At 40.0% G+C, this 20,250-nt stretch overlaps 1 protein-coding gene across 1 annotated transcript in view; it reads right to left on the bottom strand.

The window, feature by feature from the left end:
• VPS13C (vacuolar protein sorting 13 homolog C) overlaps positions 1-20,250 on the bottom strand; it is a 1,402,311-nt gene that overhangs the window by 164,248 nt on the left and 1,217,813 nt on the right. Inside the window, 1 exon segment of the mRNA XM_053719302.1 lies at positions 13,252-13,487. Within this exon segment, the coding sequence (XP_053575277.1) occupies positions 13,252-13,487 (236 nt within the window).

Below are 20,250 nucleotides of genomic sequence, written 5' to 3'. Positions count from 1 at the left end.
GTATAGAGGATATCAGGAACAAATTGGATAATATTAAGGTAAATAAAACTCCAGGCCCAGATGGAATACACCCAAGGGTGTTAAGGGAACTTAGCACTGTTATAGACAAACCTCTACTCTAAAAGCTGATGTGGTGCCACTCTTCAAAAAGGGAAGTAGGGATGATCCAGGAAGCTATAGACCAGTTAGTCTGACATCAATAGTGGGGAAGATATTTGATGGGATTATAAAGGATTATTATTGATGAGCATATTCGTGTAAACAAGATTGTGAGTTCTAATCAGCATGGTTTTATGAGAAATAGATCATGTCAAACTAATCTAATTATATGAGGAAGTAAGTAAAAATAAAGATAAAGGGGAATCAGTTGATGTGATATACTTAGATTTTGCAAAGGTGTTTGATACAGTGCCACATGAGAGATTAATGTACAAAATTAAAGGGACACTGAACCCAATTTTTTTCTTTTGTAATTCAGAAAGAGCATGCAATTTTAAGCAACTTTCTAATTTACTCCTATTATAAATTTTTCTTCGTTCTCTTGCTATCATTATTTGAAAAAGAAGGCATCTAAGCTTGTTTTGGTTTCAGTACTCTGAACAGCACTTTTTTTATTGGTGGGTGAATTTATCCACCAATCAGCAAGGACAACCCAGGTTGTTCACCAAAATTGGGCTGGCATCTAAACTTACATTCTTGCATTTCAAATAAAGATACCAAGAGAATTAAGAAAATGTGATAATAGGAGTAAATTAGAAAGTTGTTTAAAATTTCATGCTCAATCTGAATCACAAAAGAAATTTTTTGGGTACAGTGTCCCTTTAAGAGACTGGGAATAGCTGAAAATGTTAGCTCATGGATAAATAACTGGATAAAAGATAGGGAGAAACGAGTAGTAGTAAATGGATCATACTCAGATTGGACAAAGGTAATCAATGGAGTCTCCCAGGGATCAGTACTGGGTCCTGTTCTTTTTAATATTTTTATAAATGTATTGGAGCAAGGATTAAATAGCGGCATCTCTATTTTTGCAGATGATACTAAGTTAAGTAAGGTCATTAGGACAGAGCAGGATGAACTTTGGTTACAAAAGGACCTGCAAAAATTAGAAGTATGGGCAGGTAAATGGAAAATGAGATTTAATACGGGAAAATGCAAGGTCCTACATTTTGGAAGTAAAAATAAGCAGGCAGCGTATTATTTAAATGGGGCAAGACTTAGCCATACACAGAAGGAAAGGGATTTGGGGGTAGTAATAGATAACAAGCTAAAGATGGGTGCACAATGCAGGGCAGCGGCTTCAAAGGCGAATAAGATACTAGCATGTATTAAGAGGCAGTGATTCAAGGGAGGAAAGCATAATTCTGTCACTATATAAAGCCCTGGTAAGACCTCACCTTGAGAATGGAGTGTAGTTCTGGGGGCCGATCGCAAAAAAAGATATTGCAGAACTAGAAAAAGTTCAGAGAAGGGCCACAAAGCTAATAAGAGGATTGGAGAATTTAAGCTATAAGGAGAGGCTAGCCAAACTGGGTCTGTTTTCTTTAGAAAAAAGGCGCTTGAGAGGTGACATGATTACTTTATATAAATATATTCAAGGCCCATATACAGAGATGGCAGATCTGTTTATTCCAAGAAAATTGTTTGTGACAAGAGGTCACAATTTAAGGTTGGAGGAAAGGAGATTTAATCTCCTGCAACGGAAAAGTTTTTTCCCTGTAAGAGCAATAAAATTGTGGAACTCATTACCAAAGGAGGTGGTGAATGCCAATACCCTAGATACATTTAAAAATTGTTTGGATACATTTCTGTCTATAAATAAAATTTATAGATATGATTGCTAGTATTAAATGGGTCACCTTTTAGTGGGATTATTTAAGTTTAACTGGAGCTTTTTGTAAGTATTTTAGATTTGTATAGGTTGAACTCGATGGACTTCGGTCTTTTTTCAACCTCATCTACTATGTTACTATGTAGGGACGTAAGCTCAGGAGCGTGCACATGTCTAGAGCACTATATGGCAGCAGTTTTGCTAAAATGTTATCCATTTGAAAGACCACTAGATGTCAGCACTATTTCCTGACATGTAGTGCTCCAGATGCCTACCTAGTTATCTCTTCTACAAAGAATAACATAAGAACAAAGAAAATTTGATAATAGAAATAAATTGGAAACGTTTTAAAAATGGTATGTTCTGTCTGAATCACAAAAGAAAATGTTTGGGTTTCAAATCCCTTTAACAAAACTGCACTGGTTAATACAGTCAAAGCTACTTGTAGTATTGCATGTACACTGTAATATAAAAAATATACCAAACATCACAATCAAAGAAAATGTGAATATAAATGTGATGATTCTAAAAAGAACCCAAAACCAAAGTTTATATAAGGATATGTGTTTTTCCTTGTGCAGACTTCTGTATCTCTTGTGCCTTTTTTGTCCTTGTAGGTTTCTCAAAGGAAGGGAGAAAGAAATAGTAACATAGTGTAATTCTGTGATGGTTATCAACAATGTATCAGGTTTGTGGCCGAATGCCTACTCACATGTACTTGAGCTTACGACCAAGCTCAGGGGAATGCGCACACCCACTTTATACTGGTGGGTAAACAGTACTCTCACGATAAATATAGTATAAAAATTATTTATTTAAAATGTAATAAAAACGTCACAAATGCAATACACAACAACTTATACAGAGGTTAATGGAGCCTTATATCTTGATATTGCTCACAAAAGTCAACTCCTACTGCAGGATATCAGCGGATTCAGGCAGCAGAAACGTAACCGCTGCACTGATCCCCCTAAACCCAAATGGGAGTGGCTCCTCCTACAAGTGTGACCGCAAGTGTATAGACGCCCAGGAGAGTAGAGAAATCCAACGATCGTTTCGCTTTGCAGCTTTTTCAAGGATATAAAGTGCGCATGTCCATAAGTCCTTATATACCAGTCTCTTGTGTTTAGAACGGATATCCGGATTTTTCTGTTGCCATTTTGGAAAAGGGCATAGGTATCTTCCGTATGGTCAGATGAGATTTATTTCTATTTACAGTTATTTAAGGAAAACACAAGTGTGTACTTCTTAATTTTCTTAACATATTGCCATCAAAATACACTATATTTAATAGGAGATCGCAAACCAAATCTTAATAAATTATGCCACTTCTTAAAATATATCCCAAATACGATACACCAGGTAGGATGTACCTTTCTTACATACTGTTTAACAGATTATATCCTTTATTCTTTATGTCAGTGCTATGTTGATCAAATTAATTGCCATCATTTATATATCTTACTCATTATGTTTGTTCTAAATCTAATCCCGTAACACTTTATTTGGTTCTATATTTTTGCCCCAAGTTACAGAAACCTTTTACACTACTATATACAACTTTCGAAAAATAGCAAAGATTATTGCATACTCAGATACTGAATTTAATGTAGCATTATCATTATAATTAGATTTAAGATTACTACTGTAAAAAATGGTGCAGTTCAAAATCTTTGTTTAAACCATTAGGTATAAACGTATCCATAGTATGAATCCATTTCATTTCTAGGCGTCCTAACTGGTTCTGTATATCACCCCCTCTCCAATCTTGTTCAATTTTTCTTATCCCTAGAAATTCTAGATCACCAACTTTCCTTTTATGTACCCTGTCAAAATGTGCTGACAGTGTGTGATTCTGATATCCCTTCTCAATATTATAGATATGTTCATTTAACCTAGTTCTAAGGAGCCTAGAGGTGCGACCTATATAGATAAGATTACATGAACAGCGCAATAAATAAATTACATTCTTGCTGTTACAAGTAATAAATTGATTAATCTCATATACTTTTTTGAAGTCCGCTGAATGAAACTTATTACATAATTTTGATGTTTTTTTCATTCTCTGACATGCATTACAAAATGAACACTTTCTGAACCCTATCTGAGAAGTAGGCAGCCAATTCTTGGCAGATGATACATTCTGTTTGTTCTTCATGTTGTTTGTATGTGATAGCTGTAAACTTAAATTTGGAACCTTTTTAAACATAATATTTGGACCTTCCCCAAGGAGTTCAGTTAATCCTGAATCTCTAGTAAGGATGCCCCAATGTCTATGAATGATATTTCTTAGTTCATAACTTTGTGTACTGTGCTGAAAAATTAGTCTATTTGCCAAATCCTTAATTATCCTTATAATCTTGTGTGTTTTTATTTTTATATTGTAATAATTCAATTCTATCCATACTTTTGACTTCCTCTATTTTTTCCTCCAAAAAACTATCTGAATAATTTTTTTCTAGGAAACGTTTTTTCAAGACTTGAGATTGGGTTTGGTAATCAGATATTTCCTTGCAGTTACGTCTTAACCTAACAAATTGTCCTTTGGGGACATTTTTTAACCAGTGGCGCTGATGACAGCTATTAAGATTAATGTAATTATTTACATCTATACTTTTGAAGTGATTCCTTGACTTAAGAGAATTATCCTTAATATATATTTCCAAGTCTAGAAATTCTATTTTTTCTTTGCTATACTTCCAAGTTAAGGATACTTGGAACTCATTATTCTTCAAATATTCCATAAATTCGACAAGTTGGACCTCACTACCTGACCATATCAGGAACAGGTCATCTATATAGCGGCGATAGGACACCAGATATTGCGCCCAGGGGGAATTGTAGATATAATTGTTCTCCCAATTAGCCATATAAAGATTGGCATAACTGGGCGCAAATCTGGTGCCCATCGCCGTCCCGCTAGTTTGAAGGTAGTATGTTTTATTGAAGTAAAAATAATTAGTTTCCAAAATAATCCTAATACCTTCCAGAATAAATTCTAGTTGTTTACTGTTTAAGGTTTTGTCTTCCTCCAAAATCTTTTTAACTGATGCAATCCCCAGATCTTTATTACGTAACGTCATACGTAACGTCATACGTAACGTCACTGATGACTAGCCACCACTCTTTATTCCATTCAATACCCTCTAGATGGTTCAATATACTTATGGTGTCTTTTAGATAAGATTTGGTACTTTTCACATAATTTTGTAACTGTTGGTCTATATAGGCTGAGAGGTTACTAGTTAAGGAATTTACACCCGACACGATTGGTCTCCCTGGGGGATTACATAAATCCTTATGGATCTTGGGGAGTACATAAAAGGTTGGTGTTTTCGGGAATGGATTACAAATGTAACCATACTCTTTTTTGTTTAGAATATCATCTTTAAGTCCTTTATTAAGATGGAGTTCCAGTCTTTTTTTAAAAACAAAAATGGGGTTGGAATTTAATTTTTTATAGGGGTCAGTGTTATTTAATTGTCTAAGACATTCTTCATCATATTTATTTTTGTCCATTATCACTGTTCCTCCTCCCTTATCCACGGGCTTGATGGTGATTCTATCATCATTTTTCAATTTATCCAATGCAATTTGTTCTACTCTAGTCAGATTTGATCTATAATCCATTTTCAGATTTTTTAAATCTCTGTGTACCAATTCCAAAAAAGTCTCCATAGGGGCCGATTTATATTGCGTTGGATTAAATGTGAATTTTTGGCTTAATTCTACATGTCTATACAGGTTTGGCTCTAAAGAATTATTTTTGATAATAGGACTATTTGCAAAAAAAATTTTAATACACAAATTGCGTATAAATTTCTGTATCCCTATGTATGTATCAAATTTATTGATTCTGTAACTTGGGGCAAAATTCAATCCCCTTTCCAAAACTGATGTTTGTGCTTCAGATAAAGCGACACTAGACAAATTAAAAATCCCTTTCTGTGCAGTATTGCTGTTACCCTTTGCATTAATACTTTTTTTTCCTGATGTTGCATGGTTCTCTTTTTAATAATCTATTCTGTCCATATTCCTTCTTCTCTTGTTGAATAGGTCTGAATCTGTACGGGTATACCTTCTCTTTCCGGTTTCTAAAAAAATGTGTAAAACACTCTTACAAGTTGCAGATGCAAAACTTAGTTCCTTCACCCCCCATTACTGGGCTTATATATGTCTCATCTTATTGGCTCATCAGATGTGTTCAGTTAGATCCCAGTAAGGCATTTAAGGCCTACTCTTCATCAAAGGATACTAAGAGAATGAAGCAAACATATTAAGCGAAGCCCAACTCTCTTGCTTAAAAAACATAATTTATGCTTACCTGATAAATTCCTTTCTTCTGTTGTGTGATCAGTCCACGGGTCATCATTACTTCTGGGATATAACTCCTCCCCAACAGGAAATGCAAGAGGATTCACCCAGCAGAGCTGCATATAGCTCCTCCCCTCTACGTCACTCCCAGTCATTCGACCAAGAATCAACGAGAAAGGAGAAACCAAGGGTGAAGTGGTGACTGGAGTATAATTTAAAAGATATTTACCTGCCTTAAAACAGGGCGGGCCGTGGACTGATCACACAACAGAAGAAAGGAATTTATCAGGTAAGCATAAATTATGTTTTCTTCTGTTATGTGTGATCAGTCCACGGGTCATCATTACTTCTGGGATACCAATACCAAAGCAAAAGTACACGGATGACGGGAGGGATAGGCAGGCTCATTATACAGAAGGAACCACTGCCTGAAGAACCTTTCTCCCAAAAATAGCCTCCGAAGAAGCAAAAGTGTCAAATTTGTAAAATTTGGAAAAAGTATGAAGCGAAGACCAAGTTGCAGCCTTGCAAATCTGTTCAACAGAGGCCTCATTCTTAAAGGCCCAAGTGGAAGCCACAGCTCTAGTAGAATGAGCTGTAATTCTTTCAGGAGGCTGCTGTCCAGCAGTCTCATAGGCTAAACGAATTATGCTACGAAGCCAGAAGGAGAGAGAGGTAGCCGAAGCCTTATGACCTCTCCTCTGACCAGAGTACACGACAAACAGGGAAGACGTTTGTCGAAAATCCTTAGTTGCCTGCAAGTAGAACTTGAGGGCACAAACTACATCCAGATTGTGTAGAAGACGTTCCTTCTTTGAAGAAGGATTTGGACACAAGGATGGAACAACAATCTCTTGATTGATATTCCTGTTAGTGACTACCTTAGGTAAGAACCCAGGTTTAGTACGCAGAACTACCTTGTCTGAGTGAAAAATCAGATAAGGAGAATCACAATGTAAGGCTGATAACTCAGAGACTCTTCGAGCCGAGGAAATAGCCATTAAAAACAGAACTTTCCAAGATAACAATTTTATATCAATGGAATGAAGGGGTTCAAACGGAACACCCTGTAAAACGTTAAGAACTAAGTTTAAACTCCATGGCGGAGCAACAGCTTTAAACACAGGCTTGATCCTAGCTAAAGCCTGACAAAAGGCCTGGACGTCTGGATTTTCTGACAGACGCCTGTGTAACAAGATGGACAGAGCTGAGATCTGTCCCTTTAATGAGCTAGCCGATAAACCCTTTTCTAAACCTTCTTGTAGAAAGGACAATATCCTAGGAATCCTAACCTTACTCCAGGAGTAACCTTTGGATTCGCACCAGTATAGGTATTTACGCCATATCTTATGGTAAATCCTTCTGGTAACAGGCTTCCTAGCCTGTATCAGGGTATCAATAACCGACTCAGAAAAACCACGTTTTGATAAAATCAAGCGTTCAATTTCCAAGCAGTCAGCTTCAGAGAAGTTAGATTTTGATGTTTGAATGGACCCTGTATCAGAAGGTCCTGTCTTAGAGGTAGAGACCAAGGCGGACAGGATGACATGTCCACTAGATCTGCATACCAAGTCCTGCGTGGCCATGCAGGCGCTATTAGAATCACTGATGCTCTCTCCTGTTTGATTTTGGCAATCAATCGAGGAAGCAGCGGGAAGGGTGGAAACACATAAGCCATCCCGAAGTTCCAAGGTGCTGTCAAAGCATCTATCAGAACCGCTCCCGGATCCCTGGATCTGGACCCGTAGCGAGGAAGTTTGGCGTTCTGGCGAGACGCCATGAGATCTATCTCTGGTTTGCCCCAACGTCGAAGTATTTGGGCAAAGACCTCCGGATGAAGTTCCCACTCCCCCGGATGAAAAGTCTGGCGACTCAAGAAATCCGCCTCCCAGTTCTCCACTCCCGGGATGTGGATTGCTGACAGGTGGCAAGAGTGAGACTCTGCCCAGCGAATTATCTTTGATACTTCCATCATTGCTAGGGAGCTTCTTGTCCCTCCTTGATGGTTGATGTAAGCTACAGTCGTGATGTTGTCCGACTGAAACCTGATGAACCCCCGAGTTTTTAACTGGGGCCAAGCCAGAAGGGCATGGAGAACTGCTCTCAATTCCAGAATGTTTATTGGCAGGAGACTTTCCTCCTGATTCCATTGTCCCTGAGCCTTCAGAGAATTCCAGACAGCGCCCCAACCTAGTAGGCTGGCGTCTGTTGTTACAATTGTCCAGTCCGGCCTGCTGAATGGCATCCCCCTGGACAGATGTGGCCGAGAAAGCCACCATAGAAGAGAGTTTCTGGTCTCTTGATCCAGATTCAGAGTAGGGGACAAGTCTGAGTAATCCCCATTCCACTGACTCAGCATGCACAATTGCAGCGGTCTGAGATGTAGACGTGCAAAGGGAACTATGTCCATTGCTGCTACCATTAAGCCGATCACCTCCATGCATTGAGCTACTGACGGGAGTTGAATGGAATGAAGGACACGGCATGCATTTAGAAGCTTTGTTAATCTGTCTTCTGTCAGATAAATCTTCATTTCTACAGAATCTATAAGAGTCCCCAAGAATGGAACTCTTGTGAGAGGAAAAAGAGAACTCTTCTTTTCGTTCACTTTCCATCCATGCGACCTTAGAAATGCCAGAACTAACTCTGTATGAGACTTGGCAGTTTGAAAGCTTGAAGCTTGTATCAGAATGTCGTCTAGGTACGGAGCTACCGAAATTCCTCGCGGTCTTAGTACCGCCAGAAGGGCACCCAGAACCTTTGTGAAGATTCTTGGAGCCGTAGCCAATCCGAATGGAAGAGCTACAAACTGGTAATGCCTGTCTAAGAAGGCAAACCTTAGATACCGGTAATGATCTTTGTGAATCGGTATGTGAAGGTAAGCATCCTTTAAATCCACTGTGGTCATGTACTGACCCTTTTGGATCATGGGTAAGATTGTCCGAATAGTTTCCATTTTGAACGATGGAACTCTTAGGAATTTGTTTAGGATCTTTAAATCCAAGATTGGCCTGAAAGTTCCCTCTTTTTTGGGAACCACAAACAGGTTTGAGTAAAACCCTTGTCCTTGTTCCGACCGCGGAACCGGATGGATCACTCCCATTAATAACAGATCTTGTACACAGCGTAGAAACGCTTCTTTCTTTATCTGGTTTGTTGACAACCTTGACAGATGAAATCTCCCTCTTGGGGGAGAGAATTTGAAGTCTAGAAGGTATCCCTGAGATATGATCTCTAGCGCCCAGGGATCCTGAACATCTCTTGCCCAAGCCTGGGCGAAGAGAGAGAGTCTGCCCCCCACTAGATCCGGTCCCGGATCGGGGGCCCTCGGTTCATGCTGTCTTTGGGGCAGCAGCAGGTTTCCTGGCCTGCTTGCCCTTGTTCCAGGACTGGTTAGGTTTCCAGCCTTGTCTGTAACGAGCAACAGCTCCTTCCTGTTTTGGTGCAGTGGAAGTTGATGCTGCTCCTGCTTTGAAATTCCGAAAGGGACGAAAATTAGACTGTCTAGCCTTAGCTTTGGCTTTGTCTTGAGGCAGGGCGTGGCCCTTACCTCCTGTAATGTCAGCGATAATTTCTTTCAAACCGGGCCCAAATAAAGTTTGCCCCTTGAAAGGTATATTAAGTAATTTGGACTTAGAAGTTACATCAGCTGACCAGGATTTTAGCCACAGCGCCCTACGTGCCTGAATGGCGAATCCTGAGTTCTTAGCCGTAAGTTTGGTTAAATGTACTACGGCCTCCGAAATGAATGAATTAGCTAGTTTAAGGACTCTAAGCCTGTCCGTAATGTCGTCCAGCGTAGTTGAACTAAGGTTCTCTTCCAGAGACTCAATCCAAAATGCTGCCGCAGCCGTAATCGGCGCGATGCATGCAAGGGGTTGCAATATAAAACCTTGTTGAACAAACATTTTCTTAAGGTAACCCTCTAATTTTTTATCCATTGGATCTGAAAAAGCACAGCTATCCTCCACCGGGATAGTGGTACGCTTAGCTAAAGTAGAAACTGCTCCCTCCACCTTAGGGACCGTTTGCCATAAGTCCTGTGTGGTGGCGTCTATTGGAAACATCTTTCTAAATATTGGAGGGGGTGAGAACGGCACACCGGGTCTATCCCACTCCTTAGTAACAATTTCAGTTAGTCTCTTAGGTATAGGAAAAACGTCAGTACTCGCCGGTACCGCAAAGTATTTATCCAACCTACACAATTTCTCTGGTATTGCAACAGTGTTACAATCATTAAGAGCCGCTAAAACCTCCCCTAGTAATACACGGAGGTTTTCCAATTTAAATTTAAAATTTGAAATATCTGAATCCAATCTGTTTGGATCAGAACCGTCACCCACAGAATGAAGCTCTCCGTCCTCATGCTCTGCAAGCTGTGACGCAGTATCAGACATGGCCCTAGTATTATCAGCGCACTCTGTTCTCACCCCAGAGTGATCACGCTTGCCTCTTAGTTCTGGTAATTTAGCCAAAACTTCAGTCATAACAGTAGCCATATCTTGTAATGTTATCTGTAATGGCCGCCCAGATGTACTAGGCGCCATAATATCACGCACCTCCCGGGCGGGAGATGCAGGTACTGACACGTGAGGCGAGTTAGTCGGCATAACTCTCCCCTCGCTGTTTGGTGAAATTTGTTCAAATTGTACAGATTGGCTTTTATTTAAAGTAGCATCAATACAGTTAGTACATAAATTTCTATTGGGCTCCACCTTGGCATTGGAACAAATGACACAGGTATCTTCCTCTGAATCAGACATGTTTAACACACTAGCAATAAACTTGCAACTTGGTTACAATCTTATTTAACAAAAACGTACTGTGCCTCAAAGAAGCACTAAACGATTAAATGACAGTTGAAATAATGAACTGAAAGACAGTTATAGCATCAATCCTTAAAAACAACACAACTTTTAGCAAAGGTTTGTTCCCATTAGAAAAGTAACAATAATTAAATTTGAAAATAAAATTTACAGAGCAACGTTTTTAATCACAGTCAATATATAAGTCTCACAGCTCTGCTGAGAGAATCTACCTCCCTCCAAAGAAGTTTGAAGACCCCTGAGTTCTGTTAGAGATGAACCGGATCATGCAGGAAATACAAGAGTAACTGACTGGAAATTTTTGATGCGTAGCAAAGAGCGCCAAAAACGGCCCCTCCCCCTCACACACAGCAGTGAGAGAGAAACGAAACTGTCACAATTAAAACAAGCAACTGCCAAGTGGAAAAATAATGCCCAAATATTTATTCACTCAGTACCTCAGAAAATGCAAACGATTCTACATTCCAGCAAAAACGTTTAACATGATAAATACCTATTAAAAGGTTTAGTGTACTTTTAACAGAGTAATTCCGGTGAAATACCATCCCCAGAATACTGAAGTGTAGAGTATACATACATGTCATTATAACGGTATGGCAGGATTTTCTCATCAATTCCATTCAGAAAATAAAAACTGCTACATACCTCAATGCAGATTCATCTGCCCGCTGTCCCCTGATCTGAAGCTTTTACCTCCCTCAGATGGCCGAGAAACAGCAATATGATCTTAACTACTCCGGTTAAAATCATAGTAAAAACTCTGGTAGATTCTTCTTCAAACTCTGCCAGAGAGGCAATAACACGCTCCGGTGCTATTGTAAAATAACAAACTTTTGATTGAAGTTATAAAAACTAAGTATAATCACCATAGTCCTCTCACACATCCTATCTAGTCGTTGGGTGCAAGAGAATGACTGGGAGTGACGTAGAGGGGAGGAGCTATATGCAGCTCTGCTGGGTGAATCCTCTTGCATTTCCTGTTGGGGAGGAGTTATATCCCAGAAGTAATGATGACCCGTGGACTGATCACACATAACAGAAGAAAACAAAACAACAACAGGAAGTTCGCTAGTTACTTCCAGGGGCACCTTTGGTTTAGTAACATTTCTCTGATTGTCAAATAAACGAGAAAAACAAATATATGAATATGATAAGAGAGAGAACATGTGATTTTAAGCTCAATCAGTGGGTTAAATCACTGCAGTGCACAACTGTGACTTAACAGGTTAAAAAGTACAGGGGACTTCAACTTTCCCATGCAATGATTCAAACTATGGTTCTTATTATGCTGCCAACAATTAAAATTGTTTTGCGGGTTATTACATAGTGCTAAGTCTGTTAAAATGTAGTCCAGGCAGTACGGAAGTACAAAACAGAGCCCACAAATCTTGGAGCCAGGGTTAGTTTTTAAGGAACCATGGTCTCCTGGATTTTTCAGACGATGCTCTAGAAATGCTTTAAAAGTGACAGTCTAGTCAAAATAAAAACTTTGATGATTCAGATAGGGCATGCAGTTTTAAACAACTTTCCAACTTACTTTTATCATTAAATTTGCTTTGTTCTCTTGGCATTCTTTGTTAAAAGCTAAACCTAGGTAGGCTAATTTCTAAGCAGCGCTAGAATAAATGTCTCATACAGATAGCATTGTGCTCACTCCCATGAAGTTACCTAGGAAACAGCACTGATTAACTAAAATGCATGTCTGCCAACTGTCAAAATAACTGAAATAAGGGGGCAGTCTGCAGAGGCTTAGATACAAGGTAATCACAGAGGTAAAAAGTATATTAATGTAACTGTGTTGGTTATGCAAAACTGGGGAATGGGTTTAAAAGAGATTATCTATCTTTTTAAACAATACAAATTCTGGAGCAGACTGTCCCTTTAACAGGAATCTCTCACGTGTGTGTGTGGGAAGAGTCTATGTGCGGGGGCAACAAATGGTAATATGAGCACACTGTACTGGAAAACTTCACACCAGCCAGGCTACCTAACTACAGACTGAAATAATGACAGCAGAAAGCTATATATAAGGAGGGAGCCCCTTAAAAGACTTGAGAATTTTTGAGCCTCTCCAACCTGAGAATTAGAATATACAAAATACGGCTGGATATGGAGATTCTATGAAACTGACAGGAAAAAAAAAATAAGAGAGAATGGGCCAAATTGTGTGAATTATAAAAAAAACTACATGTTTATTTCCTGCTGAACCAGATTTACTTACTACATAGTTCTGTCCTTACATAGATGATCTAATGGATGTAAAGAAAGGCTTTTGCTTACCTGGTAATTCCTATGTAAGAGATTTCTTGCTTGCTATCATTGTTGATAAGTGACAAGCCAAGGCTGTGGATAGACACATTAAGTTCTTGGTCAGGTTGCTCCAACTCCTCTGCCTGACGTGCTTTTGTCACTAAGGCAACATCTTCTGTGAACAACAAAACCCTCTGACGCCCATCAAGGAATGACACCCAATGTATCTGGATGTCCGAGTTGTATGCAAATTGCCCACTTTCATCCTGCAAAGGAAAAAACACTTGATGTTAAACAGCATCCCAGACCAGAATCAATCTGTTTATATTATGGGGTTTCATTCTGTTGAAAGAATTTGTAAAAATAAATACACATCTATACGCAGCAAGAGATAAATCACCTCCAATTTATTTATGATGATTTTCAAAACTTCCCAAAAGAGACACATACCCTGAGCGGTTAATAGCACTCCACTTGTAGTAGTGGCCTTAGTGATCACTTCATTATTCAAAAATGTGTTAATGTGATGGATAGGATTGATTAAATGATATCCGTTTCCCAACGCCTGGTTTCAAGTCACTTAGAAAAGTCTTGAATTGTCACATTTGGAAATCTGGAGTTGATTTCTATCCTTGGAGCATAGTTGTACAATTGAACCAATAAACACAGTTTATGGAAGGTGTATTCTACTTTATTCAGTTTTATGTAGTGCACACACCACAGGTTATTTCCAATGAAAGCAGAGAAAACCATTAACAGATTACTATGTGCAAAGCTACTCAAACACAAGAGACCTTTGCTGTGTGTGCTCCTACTACACAGTATTTCCAAAATGTGCAGTAAAATGAACATGATACCCAAATGTTGAAAGTGATGCAAAGTGATGCAGCACATCTGTTAAATGCTGACTAGAGAATATTGCATGAACATCTCTATGTAAAAAAGTGATATATTTTATCTACAAAAATCATATGTAGTCATATCTCATTGTAAAGTGACTTTAAGCATCCAATCATGATGCTAGTCCAAGGACTAGCAGGGGAGCATACATCTGGTATGCACAGCACAGTTACTTTATTTCTCTCCTCAGTTTAAGGAATTTTACTATTAAATATCACAAGATTTTAGTGAAATCCCATGAGATCACAGTAAAGCAAAGTCTGATGAAGCCGATTGGCTATGCAGATGACCGTAAAAAGAGAACGAGATTTTGAAGTAATGTTCATGTGATATTTTCTCGCCAGCTTTTTACAGTTATGCTGCATCACTTTAAAGCAATTTTAAGTAAAATGTCCCTTTAATGTTAATATGTGGTAATGCAAAACAAGTGCTAGTGCTTGTAAAACAAGGAATTCAAGTCAGTCTGCACTGCAGCTTGAGAAAATTGCATCTGTTGAGATTATTGTCCAAGTGAAATGGACAAAGGATGCCCCCAGAGAAAAGGAATGGTAATCTATCTACCAGGATAGAGACTATTTAAGGCTACAAATTGACTGTTGAGTGTAGCACATGTTATCTGTAACCTAGTTTTCCATAGGACTGATGAAAAAAGTATAATAGATATTGAGTTTATTATGACAGAGATCCTCGTTGTTATACCTGTTGTTATGAGACTCTGCTAAAAACAAAGATTAAGTTTGTACTGAGAAATAGTCGAGGTATGAAGTCTCCAATACCTTGAGCTCATAATACAGTCAAGAAAGTTTCCACAAACCATTGAAAATATTCTGGGAGCAGAAGCAAAGCTAAGAAAAAACAAAAAGAGAATGTTTGTCCTGGAAAGCAAATCTCAAGAACTGGAGATGTATTATGAAAATAGGAATAGGAAGGTAAGAACTTTTCAAATGTATGCAGAACTAGGGGCAAAATAGTTTGAATTTACTTGATATAAGGAAAAATGAAATGACTTTATACTCATTAACAAAATGGACCCTATAGCACCATATAGTCTCCATACAATTAATCTAGACAGCATACCTACTAAAGTCTAGTATGAAGTGGCAATGTCTGTAACATGTAAATGTCCCCTGGCTATGATGTTACATAACAGATGTACCTGCTAATAACCCGTAGGCTATGTGAATGCAAACGTTGGAACAGTACAACGTGACAGGCACCCACTTCACTGAGCTTTCCAGCCCCAGAAGAAATTGCTGTCAGTATATAGCCCATCCAGTGCTGAGCAGATTACAGCAGAGGAATTAAATGAGAAGTATATCGATGACCCAGCAAGAGGAAGCAAGGGACCTGAACCTGAAACACCTGTGGCAGGCTTATGACTAACTCTTTCACCTAGAATAATTTTGTCACAACCCCATACTACAATCTAAGCTCTGTCTCTAAATAGCAGTTCTCTGAGGGGTAAAACGAACTTTAAAGTGGAGCACCTCAATTCTTCAGCAACCTACTGGAAGGCAAAGATTAAAACTGGCATACAAGGGGAGCAGAGCCGGTCGATGTGAATAATGGCCACATTTCCCTAGAGCTTTGCAGCTGCAGCTCCATTCGGAACAAAAAAGGAAAATTTATGCTTACCTGATAAATTTGTTTCTTTTTGGATACGATTAGTCAACGGATTTCATCCTTACTTGTGGGATATCGCCTCCTGGTCAGCAGGAGGAGGCAAAGAGCACCACAGCAGAGATGTCTATATAGCTCCTCCCTTCCCTCACACTCCAGTCATTCGACCGAAGTTAGGAAGAGAAAGGAAAAGCCAAGGTGCAGAGGTGACTGAAGTGTAACAAAAATAAAGACCTGTCTCATAAAACAGGGCGGTCCGTGTACTCATCGTATCTAAAAAGAAACAAATTTATCAGGTAAGCATAAATTTTTCTTTTCTTTTTAAAGATACGATGAGTCCACGGATTTCATCCTTACTTGTGGGATACAATACCAAAGCAATAGTACACGGATGAAAAGGGAGGGACAAGACAGGGAACCTAAACAGAAAGCACCACTGCTTGAAGAACTTTCCTCCCAAAAACAGCTTCAGTCGAGGCAAAGGTATCAAATTTGGAAAATTTGGAAAAAGTGTGAAGAGATGACCAAGTTGCAGCTTTGCAAATCTGTTCAACAGAAGCATCATTTTTGAATGCCCATGAGGAAGTCACAGCCCTAGTGGAATGAGCCGTAATTCGTTCAGGAGGCTGCTGTCCAGCAGTCTCATATGCAAAACGGATGATACTCTTCAGCCAAAAAGAAAGAGAGGTAGCCGTAACTTTCTGACCCCTACGTTTCCCTGTAAAAATTACAAACAAGGAAGACAATTGATGAAAATCTTTACTCGCTTGTAAGTAGAACTTCAAAGCACGCACTACATCTAAATTATTTAACAGACGCTCCTTCTTAGAAGGATTAGGACACAAGGAAGGAACAACAAACTCCTGATTAATATTCTTGTTTGAAACAACCTTAGGAAGAAAACCAGGTTTAGTACATAACACCACCTTATCCGAATGGAAAATAAGATAAGGAGATCAAATTGTAAAGCCGAAAGCTCAGATACTCTTCGAGCAGAAGAAATAGCAACCAGAAATAAAACTTTCCAAGATAATAACTTAATATCTATGGAATGCATAGGTTCAAACGGAACCCCTTGAAGAACACTAAGAACTAAATTCAAACTCCAAGGAGGAGCAATAGGTCTAAATACAGGCCTGATTCTAGGCAGAGCCTGACAAAAAGATTGTACATCTGGAACATCTGCCAAATGCTTGTGTAACAAAATAGATAAATCAGAAATCTGCCCCTTTAAGGAACTTGCTGACAACCCCTTCTCCAATCCCTCTTGGAGAAAAGACAAAATCCTGGGAATCCTAACCCTACTCCATGAGTAGCCCTTGGATTCACACCAATAAAGATATTTATGCCATATCTTATGGTAAATTTTTCTAGTAACAGGCTTACTTGCCTGAATTAAAGTATCTATGACTGAATCAGAAAAACCTCGTTTAGATAAAATTAAGCATTCAATCTCCAAGCAGTCAGCTGCAGAGAAACTAGATTCGGATAATGGAAGGGACCCTGAACGAGAAGGTCTCTCCTCAATGGGAGCTTCCACTGTGGCTGAGATGACATGTCCACCAGATCGGCATACCAAATCCTGCGAGGCCACGCAGGGGCGATGAGGATCACCAATGCCCTCTCCTGTTTGACTCGAACAATCAGGAGAGCCAAGGCACCGATCAGCTCGGCCTGGGGATCCCTGGACCTGGACCCATAACTCGGAAGCTTGGCATTCTGACGAGATGCCATGAGATTTAACTCATGGAGTTCCCACTCACCTCGGATGAAATGTCTGTCTGCTCAGAAAATCTGCTTCCCAGTTTTCCACCCCTGGGATGTGGATCGCCAACAGATGGCAAGAGTGAGACTCCGCCCACTGTATTATCTTGGCTACTTCTGTCATCGCTAAGGAACTCCTCGTTCCTCCATGATGATTGATGTAAGCTACCGTCGTTATGTTGTCCGACTGGAATCTGGTAAATAGGGCCGAAGCCAACTGAGGCCAAGTCCGAAGTGCATTGAATATTGCTCTCAACTCTAGAATATTGATGGGAAGGAGAGACTCTGAGTCCATACACCCTGAGCCCTTAGGGAGTTCCAGACTGCTCCCCATCCTAACAGGCTGGCATCCGTTGTCACTATCACCCATGAGGGTCTGCGGAAGCATGTCCCCTGGGATAGATGATCCAGCGACAACCACCATAGAAGAGAGTCTCTTGTCTCCTGATCTAGATTTATTCGAGGAGACAAATCTGTATAATCTCTATTCCACTGCTTGAGCATGCTTAATTGCAGAGGCCTGAGATGAAAACGAGCAAACTGAACTATGTCCATTGCCGCCACCATCAATCCGATTACCTCCATGCACTGAGCCACTGACGGACGAGGATTGGACTGAATGGTCCAACATGTATTCAGAATTTTTAACTTTCTGACCTCTGTCAGAAAAATCTTCATTGAAATAGAGTCGATTAGAGTCCCCAGAAAGGTTACTTTTGTCTGCGGAACTAATGAACTCTTTTCCAGGTTTACCTTCCACCCGTGGGTCCTTAGGAAGGAAAGCACAATGTCGGTATGGGACCTTGCCAGTTGAAATGATGACACCTGAATCAGAATATCCTCCAGATAAGGCGCCACCGCAATGCCCCGCGGCCTTAGAACCGCCAATAAAGACCCCAGAACCTTTGTGAAAATTCTTGGCGCCGTGGCCAGACCAAAAGGGAGAGCCACAAACTGATAATGTTTGTCCAGAAAGGCAAACCTTAGGAACTTGTGATGATCTCTGTGGATAGGAACATGAAGATATGCATCCTTTAGATCCACCGTTGACATAAATTGACATACCTGGATCAATGGAAGAATGGTACGAATAGTTTCCATCCAGATTGGAATAAAACCCCTGTCCCTGTTCCTGAATTGGAACGGGACAGATTACTCCCATGGAGGAGAAGTCTCTTACACAGCGTAAGAACGCCTCTCTTTTTATCTGGTTTACAGACAATCGAGAAAGAAGAAACCTTCCTCTGGGGGAAGAATTTCTGAATTCCAGCTTGTATCCCTGAGACACTATTTCTAATGCCCAGGGATCCTGAACATCTCTCATCCAAGCCTGGATGAAGAAAGACAGTCTTTCCCCTACTAGGATCCGGTCCCGGATCGGGGGCCAACCCTTCATGCTGACTTGGGAGCAGCAGCAGGCTTCTTGGATTGTTTACTCTTGTTCCAAGACTGGTTGGGTCTCCAGGTGGACTTGGTTTGTGAATAGTTACCTTCCTGTTTAGAGGAAGAGGAATTCCCTTGAAATTTCGAAAGGAACGAAAATTACTCTGTCAACCTCTCTGTTTGGATTTCTTATTCTGAGGGAGGAGATGACCCTTGCCTCCCGTGATGTCAGAAATAATTTCCTTCAAGTCAGGTCCGAACAGGGTCTTCCCCTTGTAAGGAATAGCCAAAAGCTTAGACTTGGATGATACATCCGCAGACCAAGATTTCAACCATAAGGCTCTGCGTGCTAAGATGGAAAAACCCTAACTCTTAGCCCCCAATTTGGTAATCTCCAGCGAATCATCCGTAATAAACGAATTTGCTAATTTAAGAGCTTTAATACTATCCTGTATCTCTTCCAAAGAAGTCTCAGTTTTAAGAGACTCTTCCAGAGCATCAAACCAATAAGCAGCCGCACTTGTAACCGTAACAATACAGGCCGCCAGTTGTAATAGCAACCCCTGATGAACATAGATCTTTTTAAGGAGACCCTCCAATTTCTTATCCATGGGGTCTTTGAAAGCACAACTATCCTCGATAGGGATAGTAGTTTGTTTAGCTAAGGTGGAAATAGCTCCTTCCACCTTAGGAACCATCTGCCAAGAGTCCCTAATAGCGTCAGCTATAGGGTACATCTTCTTGAAAACGGGAGAAGGAGAGAATGGAATAGCTGGTCTCTCCCATTCCTTAGCGATAATCTCTGAAGTTCTTTTAGGAACTGGAAAAACATCAGAATAAGAAGGGACTTCTAGGTATCTGTCCAACTTACTCAATTTCTCTGGAGGAACCACTATTGAATCACAGTCGTCCAGAGTCACCAAAACCTCCCTCAATAACAGGCGGAGGTGTTCAAGTTTAAACATGAAGGAAATCCCTTCTGAATCCGTCAGAAAGTTCACCTTCGGATAGGACCTCCATACCCTCCAATTCAGAGCTCTGGGAGGGCACATCTGAGATTGCCATCAAGGCATCAGAAGCTGTATTGACCACGTGGGCTTCCTTCCTTCTGCATTTGCCTTGGAATACGAGAAAGGCAGATAACGCATCTGAAAGTGTAGATGACATAACAGCAGCTATGCCCTTTAAAGTAATTGCAGTAGAAGCTGCAGAGGTACATGGCTCCGCTCGAGTGGGGGTTAAGGGATGTGACGCTTGGGGAGAAAGTTGCGGCATACTCTGTATCTCATCAGTAGAACCCTGAGAAGTATCCGCTTTTGACAATTTTTTATCAAAGAAAATTTGCTCTCTAAATTGAAGAGC

Source organism: Bombina bombina, chromosome 6 (genome assembly GCF_027579735.1).
Source record: "Bombina bombina isolate aBomBom1 chromosome 6, aBomBom1.pri, whole genome shotgun sequence".
Classification (NCBI taxonomy): Eukaryota; Metazoa; Chordata; class Amphibia; order Anura; family Bombinatoridae; genus Bombina; species Bombina bombina.
The sequence above is the reverse complement of the archived record's forward strand: the minus strand, read 5'-3'. Positions and strand labels throughout refer to the sequence as shown.